This window comes from Scomber japonicus, chromosome 14, assembly GCF_027409825.1.
Source record: "Scomber japonicus isolate fScoJap1 chromosome 14, fScoJap1.pri, whole genome shotgun sequence".
Lineage (NCBI taxonomy): Eukaryota > Metazoa > Chordata > Actinopteri > Scombriformes > Scombridae > Scomber > Scomber japonicus.
The window spans coordinates 22941876-22969159 of NC_070591.1; the positions used below are offsets into that span (position 1 = coordinate 22941876).

Consider the following 27284-nt stretch of genomic DNA (forward strand, 5'->3'; position numbering starts at 1 on the left):
ATTGAATAAGACATTCTTCTTTATTTCAAACACGAATGAATAGAAATTGTTTTCACTTATTGCTTATTTATATTTTGTGTTTTCTTACTGTACATGTTAGCAGGATACAAACAACGCTATTTTGTATGTGTATTTTGTGTATTTGTGTGTGCGGGAGTGACCACGTGGGCCAATGTTTGGGCTGAACTCACTTCCTTAGCAACGTGTATCTGAACCAGGAAGTACTTTTGGACGCTTCAGCTAGCTCTGTGAAGCGCTGTGGATGGAGAGTGTTGTAGCTGCAAAGTTTGTCTCACTTACATGTGTCAGTGAAACAACAGTTCATGAGTATTAAACACATGTCAACTAACGTCGTGGTTAGCATACAGCACTGTCGCTAAAAGGGGAGGAGGAGTGAAATCTGTAAGTTAAAGGTTTGTTTTGTTTTGTGTTAGCGAGCTGTTAGCTAACAAGCTAACGAAAACACATTACTGCAATCTTATTTTGTCTGTAATCTGCAAGTTTATCCACTTTAATTATTTCAATAGACACGTAGCATAAAGTAAACAACCTATGTTTAATAGTTCAAACTTGAAGCTGGGTACATGAACAACAGACATTGCTAGGAGAGTTGATAACGTCGTCACGATACCGCAGATTAATGTTATGTGCAAGCTTTCAAGCTTTTGACTTTAAGTCTTATCGGTCACAGCAAATTGTAAGTATTAATATATCCTTTGGTAAAAGGTAGATGTTATTGACATGATGATCCACTGCTGACAGATCACTGACAGCTAACGGATGGGTGATTCATCATGTGTTGTATATAAGAAGAATGACCCATTACTTTAACCACTGAAGTCATTGTAAGTCATGTTTCAAATGAAAGCTTGTTTTCTAGAGCCACCACACCCTTCATGTCTGCATGTCCAGGCAAAAATACGAAATCACCCTCATTGTGTATTCCTTTTTCTTTCTCAGGTGTGTCCTGAAAATGACTTTCTCACCTCTGTGTGATAGGCCATGATTGGCTTGTCAAGTTATGCAGGGGTTATGGAAAGTCTAATCAATTCTGCTGAAGAGCAGCAGCCCTCCTCTCCCCTGGACAAGTCATGGTCCAATAAACAGGAATCAAGCAAGAATCAAAAGCCAGGTGTCGGTGGATTTGTTTTGGTGCATGCTGGTAAGTGTACACACCATCATTAAACAGCATAATTAAGAAGCCAAAAGAGGAATATTGTGAGCGCTAACCCATAATAAGTCAACAGTGTGTAATGCCAGGGTCATTATCATTGAACTTGATATTAACTGAACTTGTAATGGGTTATGAAGATGGCTATTGCACGTCGTACACAACACCTGTGTATATATATTTGTATATAGTCTGTATTCCATGTCTTTTCTTATGTATTTAAGTTAATTTAAGCACTCCTGTGAGAGTTTTACAAACATTTCTTAAGTTTATTATTGACATCTGTAAAACCCACATATAGGCTACAGTTATTTTAATCAAAGATGTGGGGAGTGTCATTGAACATACTCGCGTCATTAATAAGATTGCCCATTGACCTGCATGCTTTGCATAATGAGCTGCTGCCTCATTAAATGAAACAACAAATTACAGGCAGATTGCAAACCCTGACAGCTGTGACACACATTTACCCTGTGTTTTCATAGGTGTACATTATGCTGGTATGTGTTGTCCATTTGAGATGCATATAGAGAAACTGTACAAGAGATCAGAACATGAATTTTGGCCTTGTGCCAGACCACACAGCATCACCCCCTGTCTTCTTCAGCTTATTAAGATGTGAATTCAAGCTACAGCATTGTGATAAGGTTTTCTGTTGAGGTAGCTTTGAATATGACCCTCCCACTACATCTGATATCTTTTAGTGCTTAAAGATGTCAATTATTTTTTATCATTCACTTTCACATTATTTGCTTTCAGGAGCAGGATACCATTCTGAATCGAAGGCAAAGGAGTACAAGCATGTGTGCAAAAGAGCCTGCCAGCGAGTAAGTTTACCTTATGGGCATTACCATAGATTATCCAATATGTGTGCAAACAAGCCTGAACACATGAAACCTTCCTATGTTTGTCCTCAATTGGCCTCATTTATTGTGAAATATTTGTAAATGTTTTGCTATTTGGGACCTCACAGGTTTTAATCACTTAAGTACTTTCTAATTAGAGAGCAACGGAACAGATCGAGACGTGATCATCCATTAAATAACCTCTCCTGGTTTCCTTCAAAAATCAAAGAATGATGCAGAACAATCAAAATGCAGTTTTAGCTCACAACATTCAACATACACTATACAGTATGTACTACATTTATTACCAATACATGTTGGTTCCTTCACAATATGTTTATGTGATCATTTAAAAATAAGTATACTTTTATTGATACAATGAACATGACCTATTACAGTCAGCTGCTCTGACTATCTAAAAGTTGGTTGATATACAAATTGTGAAATTAAATCAAGGTGCATAAACTTCCTCGACTACATTTTTGTGCATACAATTCGGAATTATTGTCTTTAAAAGTAAAATATATTGCATGTGGAATGACTAACTTTTTGCATATTTGTTCAAAAAGTGGGGATTTTTTTTCCATCTTTTTCCAGAAAAATGGAAAAACATTTCTTACTAAACATTCACTTTTTTTACTAAACACTCACTTTTTTTGCAGTTATTAGCAATTACAACCCCCAACATAGTACATCAACTTTATTTATTTATTTCATTTATTATTCCTCAGCTTGAAAAATATTTGGAATATTGGAATTTTCTCTTACATTTTATTAGAAGTTTTCTCAGGATAGATACAAAGTATGTGTGACCAGCTGTCTTTAAATCATTCAATAGTGTTTCAACAGTTCCAATCTTTGCTTTGGCTGTACCACTGAGGCACTTCACTGTTCTTGTTTTGAAGTCATTCCAGTTTTCATTTGGCTGTATTAAAGAGCATTATGTTGTTGGAAGGGAAGCCTTAGTTCTTTGGCACTCTAGAGCAGGTTCTTCTCAAGAATGTCCATGTATTTTATTTCATTCATTGTGTCTTTAGATCTTCTCTCAGTTTTGCCACTGAAGAAAAACAAGCCCATAGTGCCATCATTCTTGCTTTATAATAGAGATGGTGTTAGATTGTGATGTTAGATGATGAGCTGTGTTCAGTTTCTGTCAGAGGTTGTGCTTTGCATTAAGACCAAAAGAGTTCAATTTCAAAAGGGGTCAGTTGCGTTCATGTGTCCTGGTCAATCACATACCTTGTTCCAATGTATTAGAGTGCTGCCATTTGTCTACACGCACATGAACACACAGCCAGCCTTTGTCGGCCTCTGTTTTCTTACTCACAGAAGGAGCTCACATGCAATCAGTGGAGGCACAGTGCAAAAAAACTAAACAGATAACTAGGAAAGTGGAGACAATGTACATGAATGTTCATATATTCTACTAAATGCACTGTAGCGTTGTAGAGGAAAATGACACCTTCATGAGATAAGGGGCAATGTAAAATGATTTATTTCTGTATTTGTCTTATCATGATGTTATGTAATGGACTTTAATGAAGTATTGTATCAATGCTGATATTGCTGACAGCAGTGACTGTATGTGGTGGTTTTACTGGAAACCTGCTACTCTTTTTAACAAGGTGGCCCTGTCTGTCTTCTACAGGCTGTGGACCGGCTCAAAGCTGGGGCTCTTGCAGTGGAAGCAGTGGCTGCAGCACTGGTTGAACTTGAGGTTGGTTGATTACGATCCAGGTTTGATTATATCGATTCAGTACTCAACCATTGTAAAGTCAGTATTTATTAACACACTGCAAACAATTATTTTTATGTCCAGATTGGAATAAAAAAAAACAACAACATCCAAAAAGCTTTCAGTGCAGATAAGCAACATAATTTGACATGTGTGTGTGTTTATCCAAAACGGCTTTACTCTGTTCCAACCTCTGATGCATGTACGCACATCCTGTTGGATGATGTAAGGGATGATTCTCCTCAGGGCCAGGTTGGAAGAAAAGAATGATTGTGATGAACTCTGCAGCTGCAAAAATGTACAGGAAAATGACCTGTAGCAAGCGAAATGATGAACACCCAAAAGAGAAACAAACATGATAAACAATTAATTATACATTGAGAAAAAAGTCAGTAACAAACTAAACCTTTATTCCATGTAAAATATTACTTCCCATTTACATACTGACATATTTGTAGCATGTAATTCATATTAAGTGTTTCCCACAGATCTGAAGGCAATGTGTGGTGGTAGGCCTGCGACCGACAGGGGGGGGGGGGGGGGGTTCGGTAAACTGGCCGACCGGGGGGGGGGGGGGGTTGGTTTCGGTAAACTGACCGACGGGGTGGGGGGTGGGGGGGAAGGAACTGTGTGTGAGCTATGTGAGAGAGACGCGTGAGTGACAGAGAGCAGAGAAAGGAAATGCAGTTTAACGAATACGAGATGCGTATTTTTTAATTAGCGTTAAAAAAATAATTAATAACGAAACGCAATTATGTGGCGTCCGGTGTTGAATCTGTGGCGCACCGCCACAAATTAGTCTATGTGTGGGAAACACTGATATTAGCAATCGCATGTGTTTGGAAGTAAAAATGTTATTTTGAAAATAAATCCACTTATACAGCACAGAAATACAAATTCTTTATGAGGGAGCCATTAGGCACAAAAACTTAAAACCTAATATGAACCAACATAACTAGATTAATATGAGAGAACAGAGGGACATAGGCTAGCCAGCCATTTTCTCCCAAAATCAAGTCAAGATCATTATCTTTCGTGCAGAGAGGGTAAAACGTCTACAGTTAGGCAGATTGACAACAACATGGGTTTTCCAATCTGATTATTATTGCGTTACAGCGAGGTTCTTTCTCATAATGTTGTAAAATAATTTTCATTATCTTGCTTTGATCGTCATTCAGTATTTGATTATCTATCTGTTTTTTTTTTCTTTCAAAAAATAAAGTTTGTGCAGCTACTAGTGTTTTCAGTTGTTAAAGCAGTGAAGCATATTCAGCAGGGTCATCATATAAGCTTGTATAATACAGACATATTACTACGGTAGATATGGACTCTTTATTGTCTGGAAATATCGCTGTTAAAAGAGGTACCCCTTTTTATCATGGTTTAACTACCTACAAAAGATTAATTTTCTTTCAACATATCATACTGACAGTATGGCTCATAGTTCATATTTTTTTATTTTAGACTCTGTTGTTTTAATTGTTCCCAGGACTCTCCTTTTACAAACGCTGGCATGGGCTCCAACCTTAACTTGTCAGGGCAAATTGAATGTGATGCGAGTATCATGGATGGGAAGTCGCTGCATTATGGAGCTGTAGGCGCCATTAGTGGTGAGTTACAACACGTGTGTTGATATTTATGTAATACTGCTAGGTTGCTGTGGCACTGAACTTCAGTCACCTGGAAGTATTGGCAACAAATCAGGCCAGTTTTTACTGATTTACTTTCTACCATCTCAGAGTTTTCAGAGATTACGGGAGTGAATTGGCATCATAAATTCTTGAAATAGGGGACCACCCACATTTTACCTGGAGGACAACCAAGTAATGCTCCTGATATGTACACATCAGCAAACTGATAAACAGTTTTCCTTGAAGGTTTTCAACAAAAGCAGTATTTCTTTTTTTGCAAGAGCTCAAGACTTATTCCAAACAACAGCCCAGGGGTGAAAGCTGGCACTCAACATTTAGGCCAAAAAACAGCAGATTGTTTTTATTACCACGTCTGCATGAGGTAACAGTTAGGCATATAATTTTGTACATGATGAATGAAATTTTCTTGGCTTTTAATATAAAATAGGATACTTGTCAACCTGTGTTTTTCAAAAGGTCAGCAGAATTCAGTGAGTTGATTTTTTTTTTTTTTTATGAGGCAGAATGTTTAAAAAGCAACTTAGCATTCATAAGTGTGCTTGTGTAAGAAAATCAAAAAAAGGAAAATATCCAATCCTCCACAATAGACTCAGTGAAGACATTGTCTGTGAAAATAAACAAAATCATATGTACTGCAAACCAAAGCATGGAAAGAAAGATGATGATTCAGCAAAAATGTAATATAACATTAATAAGTATGTTTTATGTAGTGTAAAATCACCTGAAAATAAGAATCTTTCAGGCTTTTTATCCATGATGAGCCGTGTTTCTTGTATTGATTTGATTAGAGGATTATGTGTTTGTAAAATCTAACCATGATTTGCTTATACAATAATAAAAGCAAGTAGTGTGAATTGACAGCACTCTGATAATTGTACCTTTTCCTTCAGGTATTAAGAACCCAGTTTTAGTTGCAAATCGTCTACTGAATGAAGCACAGAAAGGGAAACTCTCAGCTGGCAGAATACCTCCCTGGTGATTATCATGCTTATCAATTAATATCTTATTAATGCCACTATATTTCTACTTGTTAATGTTTTGTTTTGTTTTTTAAATTCTTTTTATCTGTCAGCTTTTTAGTGGGACGAGGAGCGCATGATTGGGCCGTCAGCCATGGTATACCACCATGCCCTTCAGAGAAAATGGCTACCAGTAAGTATTTGAGTCAGGACATTTGGAGAAGTCCATCAACTGGTGTAGATTCAGTCGAGTGAGAATATTTTGTCACACGCAGAGTTCAGTTTATCTGCGTACAAGAGAAACAAGAGAAAGATGGAGCTGGCGGAGAAAATGGACACAGGACATAATCAAACAAAGAAAAGACGACAATCAAGTGAAAATGTGAGTAGTATTATATCAGTAAATGTTAGATCATTTATTTTAATGGCTTTATGTGTTATGGATTAGGGGTCTCATCTATACAAAGGTGTTGGAAATGTTCTATTAGATGCAAGTACACTGAGTAAAAGGGCGATCAGAGCACCCCTACAGTATTATAGGTATCACTTGTTGTTTCTAGTAGCACTATAGAGCTTATTTTTTTCTTTTCTTTTTTTTCTTTTTAAATATGGGTGAGTTCTTGTTTTGTTTTAACAAGAATATGGCTGCATCACTTGGTCTGTTGCAGCTACTAGTGTGGAAAATTGCATTTATTTTTGCCTCTTCTGTTAAATATCATTGTTTTTTATTCTAGCTACATTTTTAGTTTAAAAAAAATTGCAGTGTATGTAGCTTAGCTTTTGGACAAAACAAAACTGAACGAAAAAAGGCCAAAAGTATCAAGTAGAATATGGTATTTTATACAGGAAGAAATGAATAATCCTCCTGAACTAAGCTATGTCCTACCACTTTTGATCTCAAGTTCTTCCAGGGTCGTTGAAGGAAATTGCATTACCAGATTTGCACAGACTGTTCCAAGAAATTATTTAAGAAACTAACAAGAGTAAGGGCAAAGTTTCATTGCCCTGAGCAGCTGAACTAGAGAGTGGCTTGATGATGAGTAGAAAGCCGCTGAGAGCAAATTAATTCTGCTCCCTGCTCACCAGCAGTGGTGCCCACACAGACAAGGGTGGGAAAGTTTATCTTGGTTCGGATGTTAATTGTGTTAAATGGTCTAAAACGTGTAAATGGCCACAGCCCAATGTGCTCCATTGGACCTGTTTTTGAACAGTCTTATTGTTTATTTAGTTCAGTCACATCAATCCTCAATATTAATGATACTGTGTATCCATAAAAAGAAAGACTAACAACCCAGTTGGACTGTTTGTTGACATATGATCTATTGATTGATTTAAGTGTCAAACGGTAATGGGCCTAATGAGAGTTAAAGCTTTGAGTTGCCCTCTGTTCTCATCTAACTCTTACATGTTTAGACAAACCTGGTTGACCTATTAAAAGATTAATATATGACCATTTGGTGCAGTCCAGCTTCCACAGACCTGGACATAACAGACACACTCAGACTGTGACAGCTCACATGCAAGTCATGAGTTTCAGGGTATTTTACAGGAACTTGGCATCAGCCTTATCTTAAATTTTGATTCTGCCATGGTCATACAAAGTCAGTTAACATGTAATTACTTCTTTGCATCAAGAATCGTGACCGTTAGAGACTCAAATATTACTGCAGCAGGCTTTAATTTTCCTGCACAATGTGTTTTTTTTATGTCTCTGTTTTTCTGCCAAGCAATAAAATCTTTCCCTTATTTTTTTTTCAGAGCAATATAAGCACCTGCCTGTTGATGGTGTCTAGTTACAGTGCAATCTAAAGCATATTGATATAATTTCAAGAATGCTTATAAGTCTTTACAGTCCCTATTTTCTGTGGATTTTTCCTCCTTTACGGATCTTGATAAGGAATGACAAGATGGTCTTTGTAGCATTTCGAAATAGCTGGCTCTGGTTCTCTTTGGCCTCAAACGCCTGGAGACAGGGCTGATTTAGGAGCGCATAAGAAAGATGAGACAGCCTTTTTTTTTTTACTCTTCCATTTCATGGTTTCAGCATATACTTCAGTTTTTTGGTAAGAATGGGTAGAGTCGGAATACATTTTCATAATGCCATTTCACACATTTACACCATAGAGCTCTATTCATCTTACGGTCTGACTCATGAGGGTTCACAAACAAGTCACGTCCAAAGCAAACTGCAATCAGGGAAAGAAAACTGCTGACTGAAATCACAACAATAAATTCTTGATGAACTTTGAAGGGCATGAAAGAATGATTCATAAATTTGTCATCCCGTACATTCTTAATTTTGGAAATGTGCTTTCCCAAAGATGATAGCTCTACTTCAGAGATGTGAAAGTTTCCACAGGCCTTTGTCCATAATCTTTCCTCCTTTATGTTGAGTAAAATTCTCACTTGGTAATTGTCAGTATTTGTATATACAGCACCAGTCAAAGGTTTGGACACACCTACTGATTCAAGGGTTTTTCTTTATTTTGTTTTTCTGCATTGTAAAACAATACGAAAGACATCAACACTATAGAATAACACATGTAATCATGTAATAAACAAAAACTGCCAAACAAACCAAAATATGTTTCATATTTTAGATTCCTCTTTGATTTGATGACTATTTAGGGCGGGTGATTGTGGAGGCCAGGTCATCTGATGCAGCACTCCATCACTCTACTTCTTCATCAAATAGCCCTTTCATTGCCTGTTTTTGGGTCGTTGTCCTGTTGAGAAATAAATGACACTAAACCGCAAACCAGATGGGATGGTGAGTTGCTGCAAAACGTTGTGGTAGCCATGCTGGTTAAAGATCTGAATAACTCACCAACAGTCACCAGCAGAACAAACCCACCCCACACCTTCTCCTCCGTACCTCACAGTGGGAACCATACAAGTAGATTCCATCTGTTCAAATTATCTGTACCTCGCAAAGACACAGAGGTTGCAACCAAAAATATCATATTTGGACTAATGAGACTAAAATGCAGATTTCCACTAGTCTAAAATCCTTTCCTTGTGTTTCTTGGCCTAAGCTATTATCTTCTTTTTATTGGTCTCTAATGAACTTATCCTGTGCAGCAGAGGTAACTCTCCAGCTTTATTTCTTGGGGTGGTCCTCCTCAGTTTAATCATAGTATTGGACAGATTTTACAACTGCACCTGAAGTAACTTTCAAAGTTCTTGAAATTTTCCAGACAGACTGACCTTCGTGTTTTACAGCTTTGATGGACTGTCATTTCTCTTTACTTAGTTGAGCAGTTCTTGCCATAGAATGATTTACTGCAGTACTTAAATAGAGCGATTAGCTGTATGCCAACACCACCTCAGCACAATGCAACTGATGGTCTGACACTATTTTTTTTTACTAGATGATTCCACATATGTTATGTTATAGTTTTGATGTCTTCTGTATTGTTGTCCAATGTAGAAAATAGTAAAAACAAACAAAAAAAACCCAAACCCATGAATTAATAAATGTATCCAAACTTCTGACAAGTACTGAATATTTTTTCTTTTCATTTGATATGTAGGAAAATGGTTCAGGGTGCCTCGACACAGTGGGAGCCGTTGTGGTTGACCTGGAAGGGAATGTAGCTGCAGCAGTGTCCAGTGGAGGCCTGGCCATGAAACACCCCGGCAGGGTTGGCCAGGTAGTCTGCATCTATGTCTTAATCCACATCACAGCTTCAAATATCATCAGCCCCAATGTGTTATACACTCATTTCAATTTGTTCTTTTAGTTTAGTTTTTTGAATATTCTAGTATTGTAATGTATCATTTTTAATGTATCTTAACACATAGCTGACTCAGTGGTATATTTAGAGGACAAAATTGTGTAGTGTAGTGTAGTGTCAAATTATAATACAGTGCCAAGAATTTATGCAGTAGAAGGAAATTAGGGCTTTTCCTACCTATTCTATCTGAAGCCAAGTCTTTCATTAGCTAATGCAACTTGTCTGGTACCCAAAACGACCCAGGCTCAAATCCAACCAGGGACACTTGTTACATGTCATACCACTTTGTCTCTGCAAAAAACAGCTTTCTTACTTTCCCCCTTTGTCACTATTTGCTGAGTTATTCTGCCAGTAATGCTGTTTAATGTGATTAAAGTAATGAGGCTACCTGGGTATTACCTGTACGTCATGTTTTTTGAATATAAATGCAAACTCAACATTTTCTAGTAAAAACTTAATAGACTGTCTTGATGCATGTGATACACACCTTCCTATGTTTCCTGTCTGCATCTCCACTATCTGTTCTCCATTAAAGACAGAAAATAAACATAAACATATCTTTAAAAAAATTTCTAAACAGAAAACCTGTCTTTGCTAAAGGTCTTTTTACTCTTACTATGACTCAGCTGCAGGAAGTTATGTGTCTTGCATTAATGGCCACAAAAAAATCAATAGCAAAAAAATAAAATAAAATAAGGCACTCAATACCAACATAATTAATGAATCTGTAGGATTTATTGTCTTAGCCTCATTAACATCATTACTGTGTAAACAGTATTACTCTTTTGCGTCTAAACTGTCTACATTTCCTCTCTTTTCTCAGGCTGCTCATTATGGATGTGGCTGCTGGGCTGAAAATGCCTGTAATATGAACCCTTACTCTACAGCAGTGAGTACCTCAGGTATACCACAGCACACTTTCTACAGCCTACTTTGCAGGTTTTTGTGTGTAATGTTTCCTCTCATATTACATTTTTACTACTAGCCTATGTTTTCTCTGGGAGATGATATGAATCTGAATGAGATATTTGATGTGCGTCTCTTGTTTAGCCCCAGACAGTCATGCTTCAAAAAGCCTGATAATACTTTCCGATGACCTCCAACCATTCCCGCTGAGTGATTCTCATCTGTCACTTCCTCAGTTGATTGAGTCATCATTCTCCCCTCTTTGTTAGTCAGCTGCATGCCAGGTGCATTGAAAAGCTCTTCGGATTTGCAGTGACATTTGACATGGGACACCTGCTATGGACGTGACAGAAAGAGAACCGCTGTAGTGCAGCGGGACGCTGGTTAGATCGCAAACTTCAAGTACAGTTATCTAGATTCAGGTCATCAGTTAGTTGGTGTAAATAAGTGCAATTAAGTCAGTCAGATACAGTTTTTGTATGAAGTTATTTTTAAATATTAAGTTTATGTCACAACATCTAAAGCAAGAGGCATCCAGTATTGATGGTATCAGGTTTCCTTTTGCCTGTGAGCTATATAAAACAATTGATTTACCCTATTTTGCATTGTTACAGCTTCTTCCTGCTTTAAACTGAAAACAAAATGTTGCAGCATCAAAATAATGTGTTGTTGATATGACAGTTCATGAGATGCAAGGTGAAGAAAAAAAAAGAGAACAACTTTTATTAGACTTTGAATAGAACTGTATCAGAGGTTAGCAACTTTAATGCTTTCAAGTTCTACACACTCTTTGGCTTGCAAATATCCTGAACTCATAACTCATTTGTAGACAGTCTCTGTCAGTCACCCTACTGCCCCCCCACCACTCCCCCTCCAACCCCCCCCCACACACACACACACACGCATTGTTTGTGCATGAGAATGATTTATAGTCGTCACCTGTCACTGCTTGTCCCTCTCCCTTTCCTCTCTTTACTGTGTCTGCAGTGTCAGCATCAGGAGGAGGAGTGAGAGGAAGTAGGTGGTTGCTATTGTTTCTCGTAATAAAGAGCTAGAAAGCTGAACTTTGCCAACTGGCAAACTTGCTGGGTTTCCATTGTGGTTAATGGCGGTCATCAAGGTTTAAGGTTTGACAGTTTGTTAAAAGTTGTCAATAATTTATTAGAGGAAGTCAGAGCTATGAAAACAGCTGTGCCTCCCTCACATGCTATCATAGCACATTTATCACACAGAACAATGCTGTTGAAATAGATGGGCTATGATAGTAAGATGACTAAGAGTGCAGTAGATGATTTCATCCCCTCAAGTATAAGCTCATTTAGATTCAGTGTTCTCATCATCCACAACAGATTTAAGTTAAGTTAGTGATTTAAAAAAAACTTAAACTTGCTTTTGGGGCTGTTGACACTTTGAAAGAAACTATCAATGCATCAACAAATAAGTCAGCCCAGAATAATCCGAACAATAAAGTGAGCCATTGCATATTCTGCCAGCACTGCTGTAACAGAAACGATTTTAGTATTAGTGCAATAAGACCAGTTTCTGTCCAGTGTTGTCCTGTATTTTAAATTAGCATAAACAATCAAAGTGCAGAACAACGTCAGCTGAAACATAATGGTTGGATGGATGGTTAGATTGAAAGCATCTGACACCACTGGAAAGTATTTTGGTCTTTGGAGTAACATTTCTGTTTAAAGGAGACTTTGCTGTTCAGTTTTTCAAATGTAAATTTCTAATGCTTGGAGCACTGTGCATCCATTTCTCACTATTATGGCTGAAAAAACCACAGCAACAGATATCTGCATTCCCACCTCCTCTCTCTTTCAGTCTCTGGTGTGTGTACAAGGAACTTGGAGGTTTGGATGGAGAGGTTACTCAAATCCTTCACACTTCAATAGAAACCTGGCCTTCGCTGCACCAACATGTCTAGTGAAAGTCAACTTCTTTTAGCAATAGGAGCCTTGGGAACTTTGGAATTAAAAATGGCTCTGGCCTTTCCAGCTCTGCATGTAGAGAAAGTATGTCGGCCACCTTCCTAAATCCGTCCATCTTTTGCTGACACTGCAAACACAGGAGCAGAGGGGCAATCTCCTGAAGCTCTGTCTCTTTTAGGTTTTAAATTAATACAGATAGTCATTTGAACAAAGACATCCTTCCCTTTCGGGCCCAATCTGCCATTTTCAAAAGGAGTTGCATTTTTTTGGACCTATTAAACATTTATACAACCGTGCTAAAAGAGTACATGCCTCTTATAGCTGAAAGAAAAATTCCTGGCTGTGAGATGTATATATCAGCCCACTTCTTTAAGATGCATAGACGTTTGTCTGCAACATAGCTTCTGGGGAACATTAAAATCTTTTGATGTGGATCTGTAGCCTAATGCATCTCAGTGCAGAGAGCTGATTTGATCAGACAGGCTGAAGCGGGAGTCATATGTACATTGGACCACTGAGGTTGCCGGCATTTTCCACCCTTGAAGCTTGCCTGAATGAATGATCACCAGCTCTGTATGTTATATTATACAATTCTTAGAAACTTACACACCAATCAGAAGCACAGTTTTAAAAGATCCAACTAGAGTGTTCATTACGTACACAATAAACCCCAGAAAAATAGTTGCAGTTGTTGAAGATTGTTGAGATATTTCTCTGAAGCCAGTTTTATTAGTTTATGCTGCAGTAAATTTGGATTCTGTTAGGGACATTTGTGTCTATGATGGTACAAAATGCCAGTTTCCTGAAGGCATCCTGCCACTTCCTCTTGGTCTCCTACAAGCAATATAAGATTATCTTGGTTGCACCCTTACTGTTAATCTATTATTCCAGTACATGAGGTGTAGATATTTAGCTCTGTATATATTTTCAGCTCATCCTCCGTCTTCCTCCAGTATGTTGCGGCTTTCCCTTTGATGTTAGTTAAAAAAAAAAAAAATCTTTCCTTATGGGGATGGAGAGCATAATGTGTGTTCCAGTACAACACCTGTTTTTAATTTCCTAACATGAAAGGCATTCCCATCAAAAGAAACAGAAAAACAATAATTTTCATTCTGACACGAGGAGAATGATCCTCACCCTATATGTCACTTTTCCTTCCCTTCACCCCACCACCCCTTTTACCCATCCATCCACCCACCCACCACCTCCTCTGCTCTAATTTGTCTTGCAATATGCGGCTCATGCGGGTCTTTTTGTTTTATGCACGTTGGATGCTTTGTCTGGCCTCTACTTTGCTGTGTGGCCGGTGAGAGAACAGCTCACAAAACATCTCTGTTTACTCTCGCTGCTGTTGGCTGTCGCATGCTGTGTCTCAGTTTGTTGTTGGCCTCTTTTTTTTTCTTTTTTTTTTTTTTTTACATTTATCTTCTCTAGAGTTGCTGCTGTACGTGAGGCTTCAACTGTGTTTGTGCTGCCATAATATCCAGTTCCCCCGGGACAGAGTGGTTTACGGTAAACTCAGTACAAAAGGCGCGGTACCTGGCCAATCCGACATTCTGCTCTTGTTAAAAAAGAACTTCAAATTGCTCCAGGCATCTGGTCTCCACAGTTACCAACCTGCATTCAGTTTTGTTGTAGTTACCTGATATTTTATGGGTACTTGATTTGTGTTTACAGAAACAACAAGGCTATATTCTTCAGTCTTTATGGGGTTGGCGCTGGAGCTTTTGCCAAACGTGTTTTGTTTTCACATTTAGATTTCTTTTGTTTATCTTGAGCGCAGGTATACTTTACATTTGAGGAAGATCATATGCACCCAATATCTGTCTTTTTCTTGGTAACAACAATGTATTGGCTTTAGCTGCAGTCCTTTAAGCAGTAAGTATAAGATAGTAGCATACTATCTAAGATATAAAAAATCACACCTGCTATGTTTTGAATTTGTAAGGTGAGACATTTCTACAGGCTGCCCATGTTTTTTTTATGGTTCCTGGTTTGCTTAAATGCTTAACAGAACAGTTTGTTTCTCTCCTTGGTCTTCTCTTTACACCACATGCAGTATGACTGGCGAGCATTGAATTAATTCAGAGGAATAGGTTTTGGCATGAATAAAATGTTCTCACACTAAAATATAGAGTGTGTCAAAAGCTTTACAGATAAAATTTTTAGTTTTGTATTTGGCACGCAGTCACTCAAGACAAGTGTTACATGCCTTAAGACCTTACATAATAATAATAACTCCTTCTTTTTTACCATCCACATTAAAATAATATAAATACAATATTTTACATTTGGAGTGAAAAAATCATGTTTCTAAAATGTATAGAATGGTGATATGTAAATTTATAACCAAGTAACATAAAATGGATGCACAAATGTAAAGGTGATCATTTTTATTTTATGAGTATGCTGACACATGCTGCCATAAGCAGCCTGCTGGAGCACAGAGTTTACAGAAGTGGAATTAATACTAGGTGGTTGCAGTTTCAAATTCCCAGACCAGCTGTGAATCTGGGCAGGGAAAACTGAGTGAGAAACACGTTCTCCTTCACCAATTATTGTCAATGTGCCCCTGAGCAAGGCAGCTGTACTTGGCAGCCACCAGGTTCTGTCAAGTTTACCTGAAATCATACAGCTTAAAGGCATCACATTGATGGGAACATGCCAGAATGACTGCAGTAGCACTAAGTCTTTTTGTGCTGGCCGAAAAAGCAAATCCTTTAATTCTGCAATATTTTCCATTACGTCACTTAATAACCAGATATATTGGAAACAAATACAAATTTTGAATATCAAAGCATAGTATTACAAACGGTAATCAAGAAGGGCTCTTACGTCTTGATCTCTTCAAAATTTCAGTTCAACATCAAGATGTGAAACATCAACACATGATTAATACCATACACAACTTATGTTTTAAAAGTGTTTTTTATTTGCCTAAGACACTTGGGCGTGAGTGGTTTGTGTTGCATGTGCAACAACTGTCTTAATTCTCTCACTGGAGACTTTGTGCAATTCTGATTGGAGCCTTGCAACAAAGGAGTGAGTTGATACAAGCTTATGTTACATTTTCAGCTGTGTCTGTGTGTCTTTTGCCAGGCTGTGGAGAGCATCTGATTCGCACCATGCTGGCACAGGAATGCTCTGCTGCCATGCAGTCTGAAGATGCCCACCAAGCACTGCTGGAGGCTATGCAAAACAAGTTCATCAGTGAGTCCCCTCATGTAGCCTGATTAGCACTCCTTTCCATACCCATAGATTTGTCAGCCAAGAGCGTGTTTGTGAAAAATGATGCACCGAGAGAATTAAACTAACAGACAGATGTTGCATAACATAAGGAAGGAACTAACAACTGGAAACATTGGAAATAATAGAATCAGAAGAGAAGTCTTTTGATTCATGGTTAGTTTTCACTGTTTAAACAGGGCCCTCAAATGTTCCACACATCATAGCTGAAAGCCACAGATAATTTTGGAAGACATAATTGTTTTGTTGAAAGTTCATGTGGAGATGTAATTTTTTATGCCATATTCTCAGAAGTGGTCAGTTTTAGAAAGTCTTGTTAAGTGTGTTTGCTGCGCCTGTGAATGACCGCTGGGACAGCTCTGAGAAGACAGAGCAGAGGAAGAAAGGACATGTGGAAACATGTGGTGGTTTCTGCCTTGTTCTGGCCCCCTTTAGAAGTCCGTCCCAGTTTGGCTCTGTCATGGACATCTGTAACACCAAGACATTTTGGACAGGCTGGATGAAGTCAATTTGAAGTTAATTCTCCTGTTTGTTTCCTTTCAAGGCACACATTAAGTTAAACAAAGCTCCATAAATCTTGCTTTAGAAGGAGCAATGATAACAGTGTCTCAACTAAAGTTACATAATACATTTCTCAAAATTGAATATCTATAATAAGCATACCATCAGTTGTTTACATCTGCTTGTGTAATACAGTGAGTCTCATGGTATGGTAAACCTGCCACACACACATGTAAGGTTTAAATCCATACATTTAGAGCCCTTTCACACCCACCCCGTTTGGTCCAGAATTTGGACTTTACAGTTTGATCAAATATTAAAATTACGAGTGTGAAACCTCCCCTGGACCACAGTCTGGACCAAACAGCCCAACATTGGCTGGATCAAATTGAACCATTATTCGGTTCATTTCTACTATTAAAACATTTTTTGGATGGTTCAGACTTTCGGACCAGTTAGAGGAAGTTCCAGAAGGCTATCGTCACGGAAAAAGAAAAAAAAAGAGCTGCGATAGCACATGGGGAGAGGAGGAGACAGAGTTTTTAATTAAAAAACTCTCAGTCTCGACATTATAAAAAGTCAACTGGAAAAAACTCATAAAAACGCCAACACTTTCCAGGTATTTTTGGAGAGGATACGAAAGGACTGGAGAGTAATGCCACCTGAAGATAAAGAAACAAAATGTTTATTCATTTTCCCTCCATTCATTCAAACAGTGATAGAAGCCTACCCTCCAAATTGACAACACGCTGATGAAATGGACACACGCCCATCTACAAACCAATCAATGTCTATGATAGGGGGGCACAGCCTACATAGGTGATGACAGCAGGATGTAGTTATGTCTGCAATGTGGAGCCAAAACTATCTGGATCAAATGTTATCTTCTTTCAGTTGTTATAGATTGTACAACAAATACCCTGATTTTATGTAAATGTTTCTCAAGCTATGCAAAAAAAAAAAAAAAAAGTGTTTTATTAGAGTGAGGGGAACATTACAACATGGAACCGAAAGTGTGAAATGCAACAAAGAAACAATGCAGACCCAACAATATTTCCATCAAAGGCACCAACCGGTCCTGTTTTCCTTCAACTTGATGCTGTCTTGACATGCTGTAGCTGTTCTTAGTCTGCTGTTTTCCAAACCGAGCCCTCTTTTCTTTTATCGCAGCCAAGATTTTTTTCTGTCTGTATGACACCTCAGTCAAGCATACCTCTGCTAAGTCAGGAAACAAGAAGCTCTCATACCACACACAATAGTTTTCTTTCTGTTTAGTTTTAAAGAATAAGCGTAAAAGTCTCTGAGGGTTATCTAGCTGGATGCTTTTCTTTACATGATGAATTCTATAAGAGTATTATATACAGAATGGGGTGTTAAATATTTCAACACCTGTCACTATTGTGTGCTAAAACATGCTCTTACAAATGAGTTGAAATACTTTTTTATTTAATAGTCTGCTAAATAAAAAAAATACATCATGACACAATAATTGCTTTCAGTTGTTTAACTTGGCCAGACAACTAGAATGGAGAGCTTTTCTTTTCATAGATTAGACTAATTTGATTAAACGGGCTGTGTTTTGTCTCGTCTTTACACATGTTATTCTTGGTTCAGTTTGTCAGAGTGGAGTAACTATATTGATTAAAGTAAAAACCTATGCCTATGCCATGTTCAGTCATCTCAAGTGAACTGTCTTTCTTGTCTTTTTTGTGTCCAGGCTCACCCTTTCTGGCCAGCGAAGACCGTGTTTTGGGTGGAGTAATTGTCTTGCGGTGCTGCAGATGTGTGGAAGCTCAGCCATCTCAAAATATTCAGGGTATACTGGGTGAGGCAATAATCATTTCAAGCCTGATCATACTCAAAACTCCACATCACAGCTGATGGTAGGCAAAAAGTTTGGCTGCTAATATTTAAAAATCTATCATCAGATGGTCGGGAGGAGGGGGAGGTGGCTTTTCCTGGCGGGTGGTCTGTGTTTTAACTTGCACAATCAGTCTCTGGTTTCACACCCTTCATCTCAGATTCAAGCATAGACCTCCCACTATGGAATAAACCGCTAATCTTCAGACAAGTGGAGGCCTTCTCAATACTGCCCAGTTTGGCTGATTGTGTTGGTGGATCTGGTTTCTCTACCTGGAGCTTCTGTGAAAGCTCCTTTCTTTTTCGCAAAGCTACCGTCATGGAATGAGATTTAATCTTTAATCTCAGTTCTGAAAGAGAAAGTCAGAATCTGACAATTGTGGGTTTTATCTTTGCCATTTGCCCTGTGTGTTGATGACACGATGTATACTGAACCCTCAACTCCAAAGAAACAAATACATGTAGATGAGTTTCAGGTCACTGACATGCACTGACACATCTTGATTTGAATCTTCAAATGACTAATGACCTGTGAAGATCTGTTAATAAAATATATTATATCAGCTTAAGTGATAATATGTTCCTGTTCCCTCTCCACACTATTTCTCTGCCCCCTTTATGGTATTGAATTAATATGTTATATTTATGTTGATTGTTTTTCTGTTTTCTCTTTTTTTAAAACATTTTTAATGTGTATTTTCACAGTGGAGTTCCTATGGAGTCACACCACAGAGAGCATGTGTGTTGGCTACATGTCTGCCCAAGATAGCAAAGCAAAGGTGAGCTTTCCAATCAGCTTGACAAGCAACATTAACAAGTCTTTAAAACAATACTTGTATGGGTTGAGTTTGTATTAAGATTGTTACAATATCACATTTTCACTACACAATAAACATGACCATAAGACTTCACAATAAGAATATTATTACAATATTTATGGAAAATGTTAAAATAATAATAATTTTATCAGTCAAATTCATCTTCACCTTTGTTTATTGTGTGTTTTGATATATGACTATACATTTTTTATATATCACGGTTATCATCAATACCAGTGTTCTGTGACACTCCTAGTTCATATGAGTGTTCATAAAATGTAGAGTATTATGGAGTTTGAAGATAAATCAGTTATGTTTTTGATCATATTTTATGCACTGCTTTGTCTCCTGTCTTGACCTCCAGTTTGAGCCATGAACTTGAACTTGAGCACATGTCAGAATCTAAGTCAATTTGACAAACAGTCCTTGATAATGTGTTGCGCCTGATTTGAAATTGGGGTATTTGCAAAGCCTTCTCCATGTCCTTTCCCTTCACCTGCTGATGGGAGACTGCCATCTTGTTCATTTGTACACTTCGTCCCCATTTTTCCTCACAGTTTTGAATTGGCCTTGTCACTCCTTCCTCACTTCCTATTATATACTATTCTGATTCTGCTTGTCACTTGCCTGCAATGGATTTCATCCAAAGGGTTTGTGCTACTTCCCCAAATCCCACTTCCAGTTCCTAACCAGTAGAGCTTGCTAGTCTAATGACAACTATATAATCCTTCCCCAACTTCCCTCCTGAAATAAACTAGAACCCAGTACCCTGTGGTTGTAGACAACACGTTTGCCCCTGCACCTTGTTTGGTAATCTGCTGATGACCTTGGCTGTTGTGTTATGGGACGTAAAATCTTTTACGCAGAACTTTCTTTTAACAATTTTGTGGAAAGAAATGACTACATCATTAAAGATTGGATTATTTGAATTCAATTAAAAGCATTAGCAACATTCACAAGTACAGATATTGTGTGATTTGAATCAGTGTGGCTTTATAGGGAGCAGTGATTAATGCTCAGGTCTCCTGGCTCTGAGTGGAGCGCCGGCTCTGACTGATTTGTTTGGCTAATGTATCTCTGTCGCTATGAAGAGAGGGCACTGTTGTTCAAGCCTGGTTCAGATTTCAAAGTGTTTTGTCCTCTGTCCCGCCTCCCTGCCCCCTCACCAGTCTCTCTCTGTCTCTTGGTCTGTCTCTTGTCGCGCCCCCTCTCTGGCCCTACCTGAACCTAAAGTACCATAAAGTTTACTGAAAGTCATGCAACACCGGGGATATCAGTATCCATCTGCATATTTGCTCTGTGTATTGGGCTTTGTTGTGGAATTTGAGCGTGCAAGCTCCCCTTTCACGCCTGTGCCAACGTAAAGAGGTGAGCAGGACACGATGAACCCTGTATTCCTGTGTTTTTCAGGTGCATAACTAGACACTCCTACTGTTTGTAGCTTTTTGTTTTATTTGCCTCCATACAGTAATGTGTATAGTTGGATGTTTAGCCGGCATTAGAGGAGGTTTGTGTTACTGGTGGCATATATAACTAGAACCAGTTGCCGAGCATCACTTCATTAATATATGCATGAAAGATGTTGTCTATGAAATGAATGTTTTCAGTGGGCACAGATCTGGGAATGTTGTCTATCTGTAGTGGTTTCTGGATCTCCTGGGAGAGGGTATCCACTTCCCCTTGAGGAGCCACTGGTGACATGCTGATATTGTAGAGTGCAGCCCGGAGCACAGCTGCTCCACCAAAACCTCACTCTGCTCCTCAGAGACTGAGCAGCTAGTTGTGCGGCGGAGGCTACAAACCTCCCATGTGTTTCTGCAGCTCTCACCATCTGCATACCAGAGCAGCTGGCTGTTCTGTCCTTCAAGCCTCCAGACTAGGTGCAAAACTAAATTTTATCCCATTTTTCTTCCCAGAGTTGCTTCCCAGCTGAACTCAGAATTGGCCTCTGTTCACTGCTAACACATCGTCCATTGAGCGGATGGCATAACGCGGTGCATCTGTTTTCCCTTCAGCCGTTATAGTTCAAAAAGGCCATGATGGGAACGTTAATGGAATCAGGCTCCAGTTATGATGTTTACTGTCTGTAGACTCCGTGTAGAAAGTGATTGGTACGGAGGCCTAGGAGGTGGCACCTGGATTTTCATACAAATATTAGATCCGTGAGGAAGTCCTACTTCATAGACACAGCAAAGGGGAATAGAAGAATAATGTAGCACAATGAAGTTCACAATGCAGTGAGAGTCTAGAAAATTATACGTGTCGGCCCTAACAGATGAGGGTCGATGATAGTAACAAATATGGAGCTTTGTTATGACTGTGTTGTCATTGGTAGTTACTGAAGAAAAGTTTAGGAGAATTGGTGTTCCTACGGGACTTACAGTAATCCTGATTTAAGCATCTGCACATGTTGTTGCAAAGGTAAGTGGCTAAATATATAAAGCCAGAGACATCCACAGCCCCAGCTGCTATTCTACCGACATTCCTCCCATTCCTATTAGCATCCCACTGGTCCAGTCAGAGTCCATCCTCCATTGACTGTCTGTGATAAGAACTTGAAAGGGCTGACATACAGGAGTATCTAGTACAGAGGTCAGACTGGATTTATATTGCCACAGGTTTACTTCTTTTAACACTGATTTTTATACACTCAGATTCATATGTGTATATTTTTTCTGACAAATGACAGCTTCGTAAACCCAGGAGAGCAGTGAAGCATGCTATAGCTCAGTAAAAATGTGTTTGACGTCAGGCCAGACATTGTGCTGGCAGCTTCTCTCAAGTTTTTTTCTTACTTTTCAATCAGATGTTTGTTTCTGGGGAAAGTTGAGTCTGTATCCTAATCATTTTGACATTGGACTGTAAAATAGCTATAAAACAGCAGCGCTGCACAGGGAGAGCATCTGGTTTCATTCAAACACTCACCTGTGTTTGCACTGGATAGGACATCAAAACATCAGGCCGTGTTTTAAACAGCTCCACAAAGCTGCATGGACAGGCCAGTGGCGGCGCTTCTGAAACAGTTAGACTATTGTTTTATTGTTTGTCATGATTGGACAGATGAAAGAGAAGTGTAGGTTCCACAGCACCACCACCATGGCTCAGTTCCCTCCTCCTGGACATCATTACCACTATAAAGCCATCGCTGCACAAATTGTGAAAGCCCGAAAAAAATCAAATGGCATGCAATTCAGGCATCCTGGATATTGTCTGCTTTGTATATTACACGACAAATGGCTTTTATTATAGTACATTTTGTTTTTATTATCCATCTCCAGTGGAGAATAAATAGCATATGTTTGTTTTTTTAATTTTTTAATTTTAAAAGAGAAGAATGTTAAAAACCACAACACAAAAACAGCGGCACAGTCACAGAGCTAAATTTATCCTCTGGCGTACACTGTGGTGTTAATGTGTGGCTTCTCTAGCTCCTAAACACATTCATATCACCAAAGAATGTTGTTTTTCTCCGACAGATACAATGAAACTGTGTTATTCACGTTCTGTTTTGACTCCGCCATAGTCGTGTCATGTGGTCACTTCAGTCACTGGGTGACAAGCTGCCAACAGGCTCACTGTAGGTTTGCGTGTCTTCATTTCTTTCTTTCTATCTATCATAGCTTTCATGCAATTCTACATTTGACACTGACTTGATAATTAGTTTACTCTGTCTCTTTAAAACATGGATTCCATTACAAGGATTCATTAAAAAAGTATATCTGAACATACGTTGTGATATGGCTCATTGTGGAGCTGTTCTTGAGATTAACGTCACTCCCACCAATAGACAAAATGAAACTCAGTATAAATCTGTGTATTCAAGTAGAGTTTAAGCCTGACACATCCTCACCGCTGTGGCCTTGTAACCTGGAGTTCTGTACTAGCACTAAAGCTCTGGAAAGACACGTGTTGCTCTCAGCGCTGCGGTGGTGAATCACTGTACCACTTGTTTGGTTTAGTAAGCTTTTGACTCTTCCTGCTTACTCACTCATGTTGACCGTTGTGTCAGATTGAAACAATATGCGGTACAAAGGCTTGCAAGTTGGTATGAGGTTTATGACACGCTGGTATGATTGTCATACACAGTTTTCCTGAAAATTATATGAAGTCATACTGCTAATGCTCAGCTATGTATTCAAACTGTTTTTTTTGTCATGCACACATCAAAAGGAAAACATTCATCATGTCACCATTAGTGGATTATGACTCAGCTATGGACCTTCACTTGAAAACAATTTAAAAAAGTCCATTCTGTAACCCCACCCCCAGAAGATGAAGGCAAGAAGATGGACATAGAAAGGGGTACTGGAGGCATAATAGCCCCTGAGAGTGTTGCCATGTGTGCGTGGCCTTGTCTGGCTGTTGTCCCATTGTAGTGACAGTTGCCCTCGGGGTGCCAGGGGCCAAAGTTCAGACCTACGCAAAAAAAAGGAGTCTCGTAGAGGATGGATGCACCCTGCAACTGGGGGAGTGATGTCAGGCCAATTCAGTGGCCTGCTCAACAAGTGGACAGACTCTTCCCCCAAGGCTGGAGCAACTGCTAAACTCCGTGGAGAGAGAGAGGAAGGCGGATGACAGCCATTATTGGCACAGGGAGAGTCGGTCACCTTTGATCCCCCAGTGGAAGTATCACTCCCGTCTTCACAGCTGTGTTTGCCCCATCCCTCCTCCTCTTACTCCTCTCTGTTTCTGCTCAAACACAAAACACTAGCAGTCTGTTCCCTTTCTCCACTTACTGTCTCTCTATAAATACTCACTTGGCATCCTGAGACTTCAGGGATACTTGCTCATGATGCAACAGGAGTAGTCATATGTTCTCGGAAAAATGGAAATGACTGGTTGGGTTGTAGTTAGCAAATGATGTTCAGATTGTTGTCACGTATAGTATACTTTTAACCTTTCCTGGCAAAATAACATCTCTTTCCACAGCAATACATTATAGATTTTTATTATAGTGTAGAATGTCCCTGACTGATATTTAGCATTTTTACTCCAAATTCTGCTTTGTGAAATGTTACCTCAGGGTTACAGGTGCCCCCGTAACCCTGAACCAGGTCTCCTGGTACTGTCTGCTGAAGAAAATTGGTCTTGGGGCTGCCTATGTCTATGTCTCTGAGTGACGTCCAGGAAGATAATCCTTCAGGGGTTGACATGAAGAAACCTGAGGGTAGTTGCTTGTAAGAAGAGACTGTCTGATCTTGACTTTCTGTGCTAGCCATTGAAGTTGCACAAGAAGAAGGATGTTCAGAAGTATAGTAGGTTTCACAACACCATAGACCAACAAATAATGGTCAGCTTTGAAGGTGATTGTTTGTCTTGGACACTCACACACACACACACACATGAAGAGATGCAAAACTGTTAATAGTTGGATTAGGTGGCGTGATGCCCGTCCTACAGATTCCTGTAAAGTCAAACGCTTAGTGATGGTGAACTGAGAACATCTGGCACAGACGCCTGTATGCAAGTTCTTCAAATCCTTTTCCTGAAAAATCTCTTGTATCCACTGGCTATGCTTCTACAGCTGTGGCAGCTGCTTAGGATTGTGGAAATGTGGAAAATGCCTGTGGACACCAGTGGCGGAGGCAGAATGATAGCACTGAATCAAAAAGCAAAATGATCAATCTTGTCTCATAGTATTTTAATAAAATGATAAAAGGCCTATGAGTCATACATACATACATATATATATATTTCTCAAACTGGACAACAACTGTACATGGTTGCTCTCTATAAAGTGCTATTTTTGGTTGGTATTTCATATTTCATAATTTCATATTAAATAACATCTTCCATCATCACTATTGAATGATCAAGACTTAGTTAGTGTTTCCTTTTCCCCAAAAAAGCTTTACCCTGTATGTATATCTTTGCTTGGTTGTTTTTCTCACTGTCTGGGTTTCCTCTTTTGTTGCCTGCAGACACACATATCCAGACTACCACCTGGGACCGTTCCTGGCCAGTCCCTGGCCATCGAGGGAGGTGTGTGTCGACTGATGAGTGTAGCGGAGTGAGCCGCATTTACCTTCCTCCTGGGCCTCCTTAGCAATACTCCAATACAAACCCTTCCACACACACACACACACACACACACACACACACACACACACACACACATACCTTTGTGATGCTAGAAGTAATAAGCTTTAGCTGTTTTAACAGGTTTCCAGGAAGGAGGGAGGGGTGTTAGCTTCTAGTTAGTGCACTTACAGGACTTCCTGTTGCCACTGTCTGCCTACAGCATGTACTCTATGCCAATCTACACCCCCCTCAGCTCTCCAGTGTCACCTGGATTAGACTTGATGCACCATTGCCTTGATTCACCATTATTTTTCTTTGTTACTCTTTTCCAACTAAAAAGTGACGTCCTTCCTTTTGTATATAAGCTATGATTTAGGTAAACAGGGTGGATGTTCATGTTATTTTGTATTGCTGAACAGATGTGACTATTTTCAAACTTTTAGGAATTTAAAATGCAAGACCTTATTTTCTTGTTAAAAAAATATACTTTTCAAGTATAAAGGATGTCGGTATGCACCTTGTGGGAATGCCTGCTACTCAAGATAACTGTTGTTGTGAATGAAGCATTTACAGCTGTGAGAGTTTGAACAGTGAAGATAAAAGCAATTTATATTAATAAACACGTACAGACCAACTTCCATGTACTCACACATATTGTTATTAATCCTCCAGCATACTGTATAATGTAGCATTTATGTGCATCTTAGATCATGATGAGTTTTATAACCATTACGGCCATAGAATTTGTTTTGCTATGATTGTTTTAAAATGTGAACACACAGCTATTGCATGTCCAAAAAAAAAACAAAACACCTCCAGTAAGCCACTTTTTGTTCTCTAGCAGGCGTAGAGTTGATCAAGAAGCAGTTCGCAGAGTGATGCTGATACTATAGCGCTCAGGTAGCAGTAATTGATCCCACCGCCAAACATGACTGTTAGTCAGCATTTAAAAACACAATTTATATTTGTAGAGTTACATTGAAGGACATGTATTTTCTTGTTTAGAGAGAAAAAAGGACAGCTTAAAACGAATTTATGCATTTTTAAGCCCATGAAATGGTGCTGTTGATTGTACTTGAAAAGAGTAAAGGTCTAACTAAATCGATACTTCTGTCGGGATAATCAATTTCTCTGATTTTGCTGTTAAACTCAGTTACTAATAAGAATTCCAACAAAACCATGATAGAGCTTGTCTTATCTTTACTTGAAAATGCAATGAATATAAAATGGTATAAGCTATGGAAATGATTGCACAGCTCTCTACAGTGCTTGAAAAGTAAATAAAATCTATGTTGCTACATGTCTTTGTCTAACTGTCTTTAGTCTCATAAACTTGATGACATGAGACATATTCTTTGAATTGTTCTGCTTTTTCTCCGAAAGAGACACGCATTGCTACCCACGCAGCCGTTTGTGTAAACCCTAACAGACAGCATAAATATCATAATCTGAACTGTGGATTGCCAAAAATGTATAGTCTGGGAATAAATTACATGCTGGACTGTAACTGGTGTGGAAAAAAAGCAGTTCTGCAGAGGGAGTCGTGAGCACGCTGAAACCTCTCAGCATGTGAAAACAATATTGAAGTCTGTGTTTGTTGAGGAACTTTAATGACTGTTAAAAATGTGTGCCATGCTCCCACAAACACACAAGATAGTCCTTTCCTTAGCCACTGTTTTTGACTTTTCAAGTGTGGATTACATAACCAATGTGCCATTCTCCAAAGATTGACAACAAGTTTCATTTAATTCCTCTTAAATGTATTTAAATGATGAACTTGTATATAATAAGTACATACAGTAGGCTAATTCAGTGTTCGTGGCAATAACTAAAGAATGACATGTATTTATAACAATTGTATCAGCTCCAGGGCATGAGTCAGTCCAGTTGTTCCCTCTG

General features: G+C 38.8%; 1 protein-coding gene across 4 annotated transcripts; it reads left to right on the forward strand.

The window, feature by feature from the left end:
• Nucleotides 1-252: 252 nt before the first annotated feature.
• tasp1 (taspase, threonine aspartase, 1) lies at nucleotides 253-26685 on the forward strand. Of its 4 annotated transcripts, XM_053333361.1 has the most exons (15): nucleotides 253-402; nucleotides 763-845; nucleotides 961-1162; nucleotides 1931-1998; nucleotides 3665-3733; nucleotides 5241-5361; nucleotides 6294-6378; nucleotides 6476-6555; nucleotides 6638-6744; nucleotides 9896-10015; nucleotides 10923-11001; nucleotides 16039-16149; nucleotides 18404-18511; nucleotides 19252-19325; nucleotides 25286-26685. In XM_053333361.1, the coding sequence occupies exons 3-15, from the start codon at nucleotides 1003-1005 to the stop codon at nucleotides 25376-25378; spliced, it is 1275 nt and encodes a 424-aa protein (XP_053189336.1). In that variant the 5' UTR covers nucleotides 253-402; nucleotides 763-845; nucleotides 961-1002; the 3' UTR covers nucleotides 25379-26685. The 4 variants fall into 4 exon arrangements, with proteins under 4 accessions (XP_053189336.1, XP_053189335.1, XP_053189337.1 ...); XM_053333360.1 differs by lacking the exon at nucleotides 763-845; XM_053333362.1 differs by lacking the exons at nucleotides 763-845; nucleotides 16039-16149.
• The last annotated feature ends 599 nt before the right edge of the window (nucleotides 26686-27284 follow it).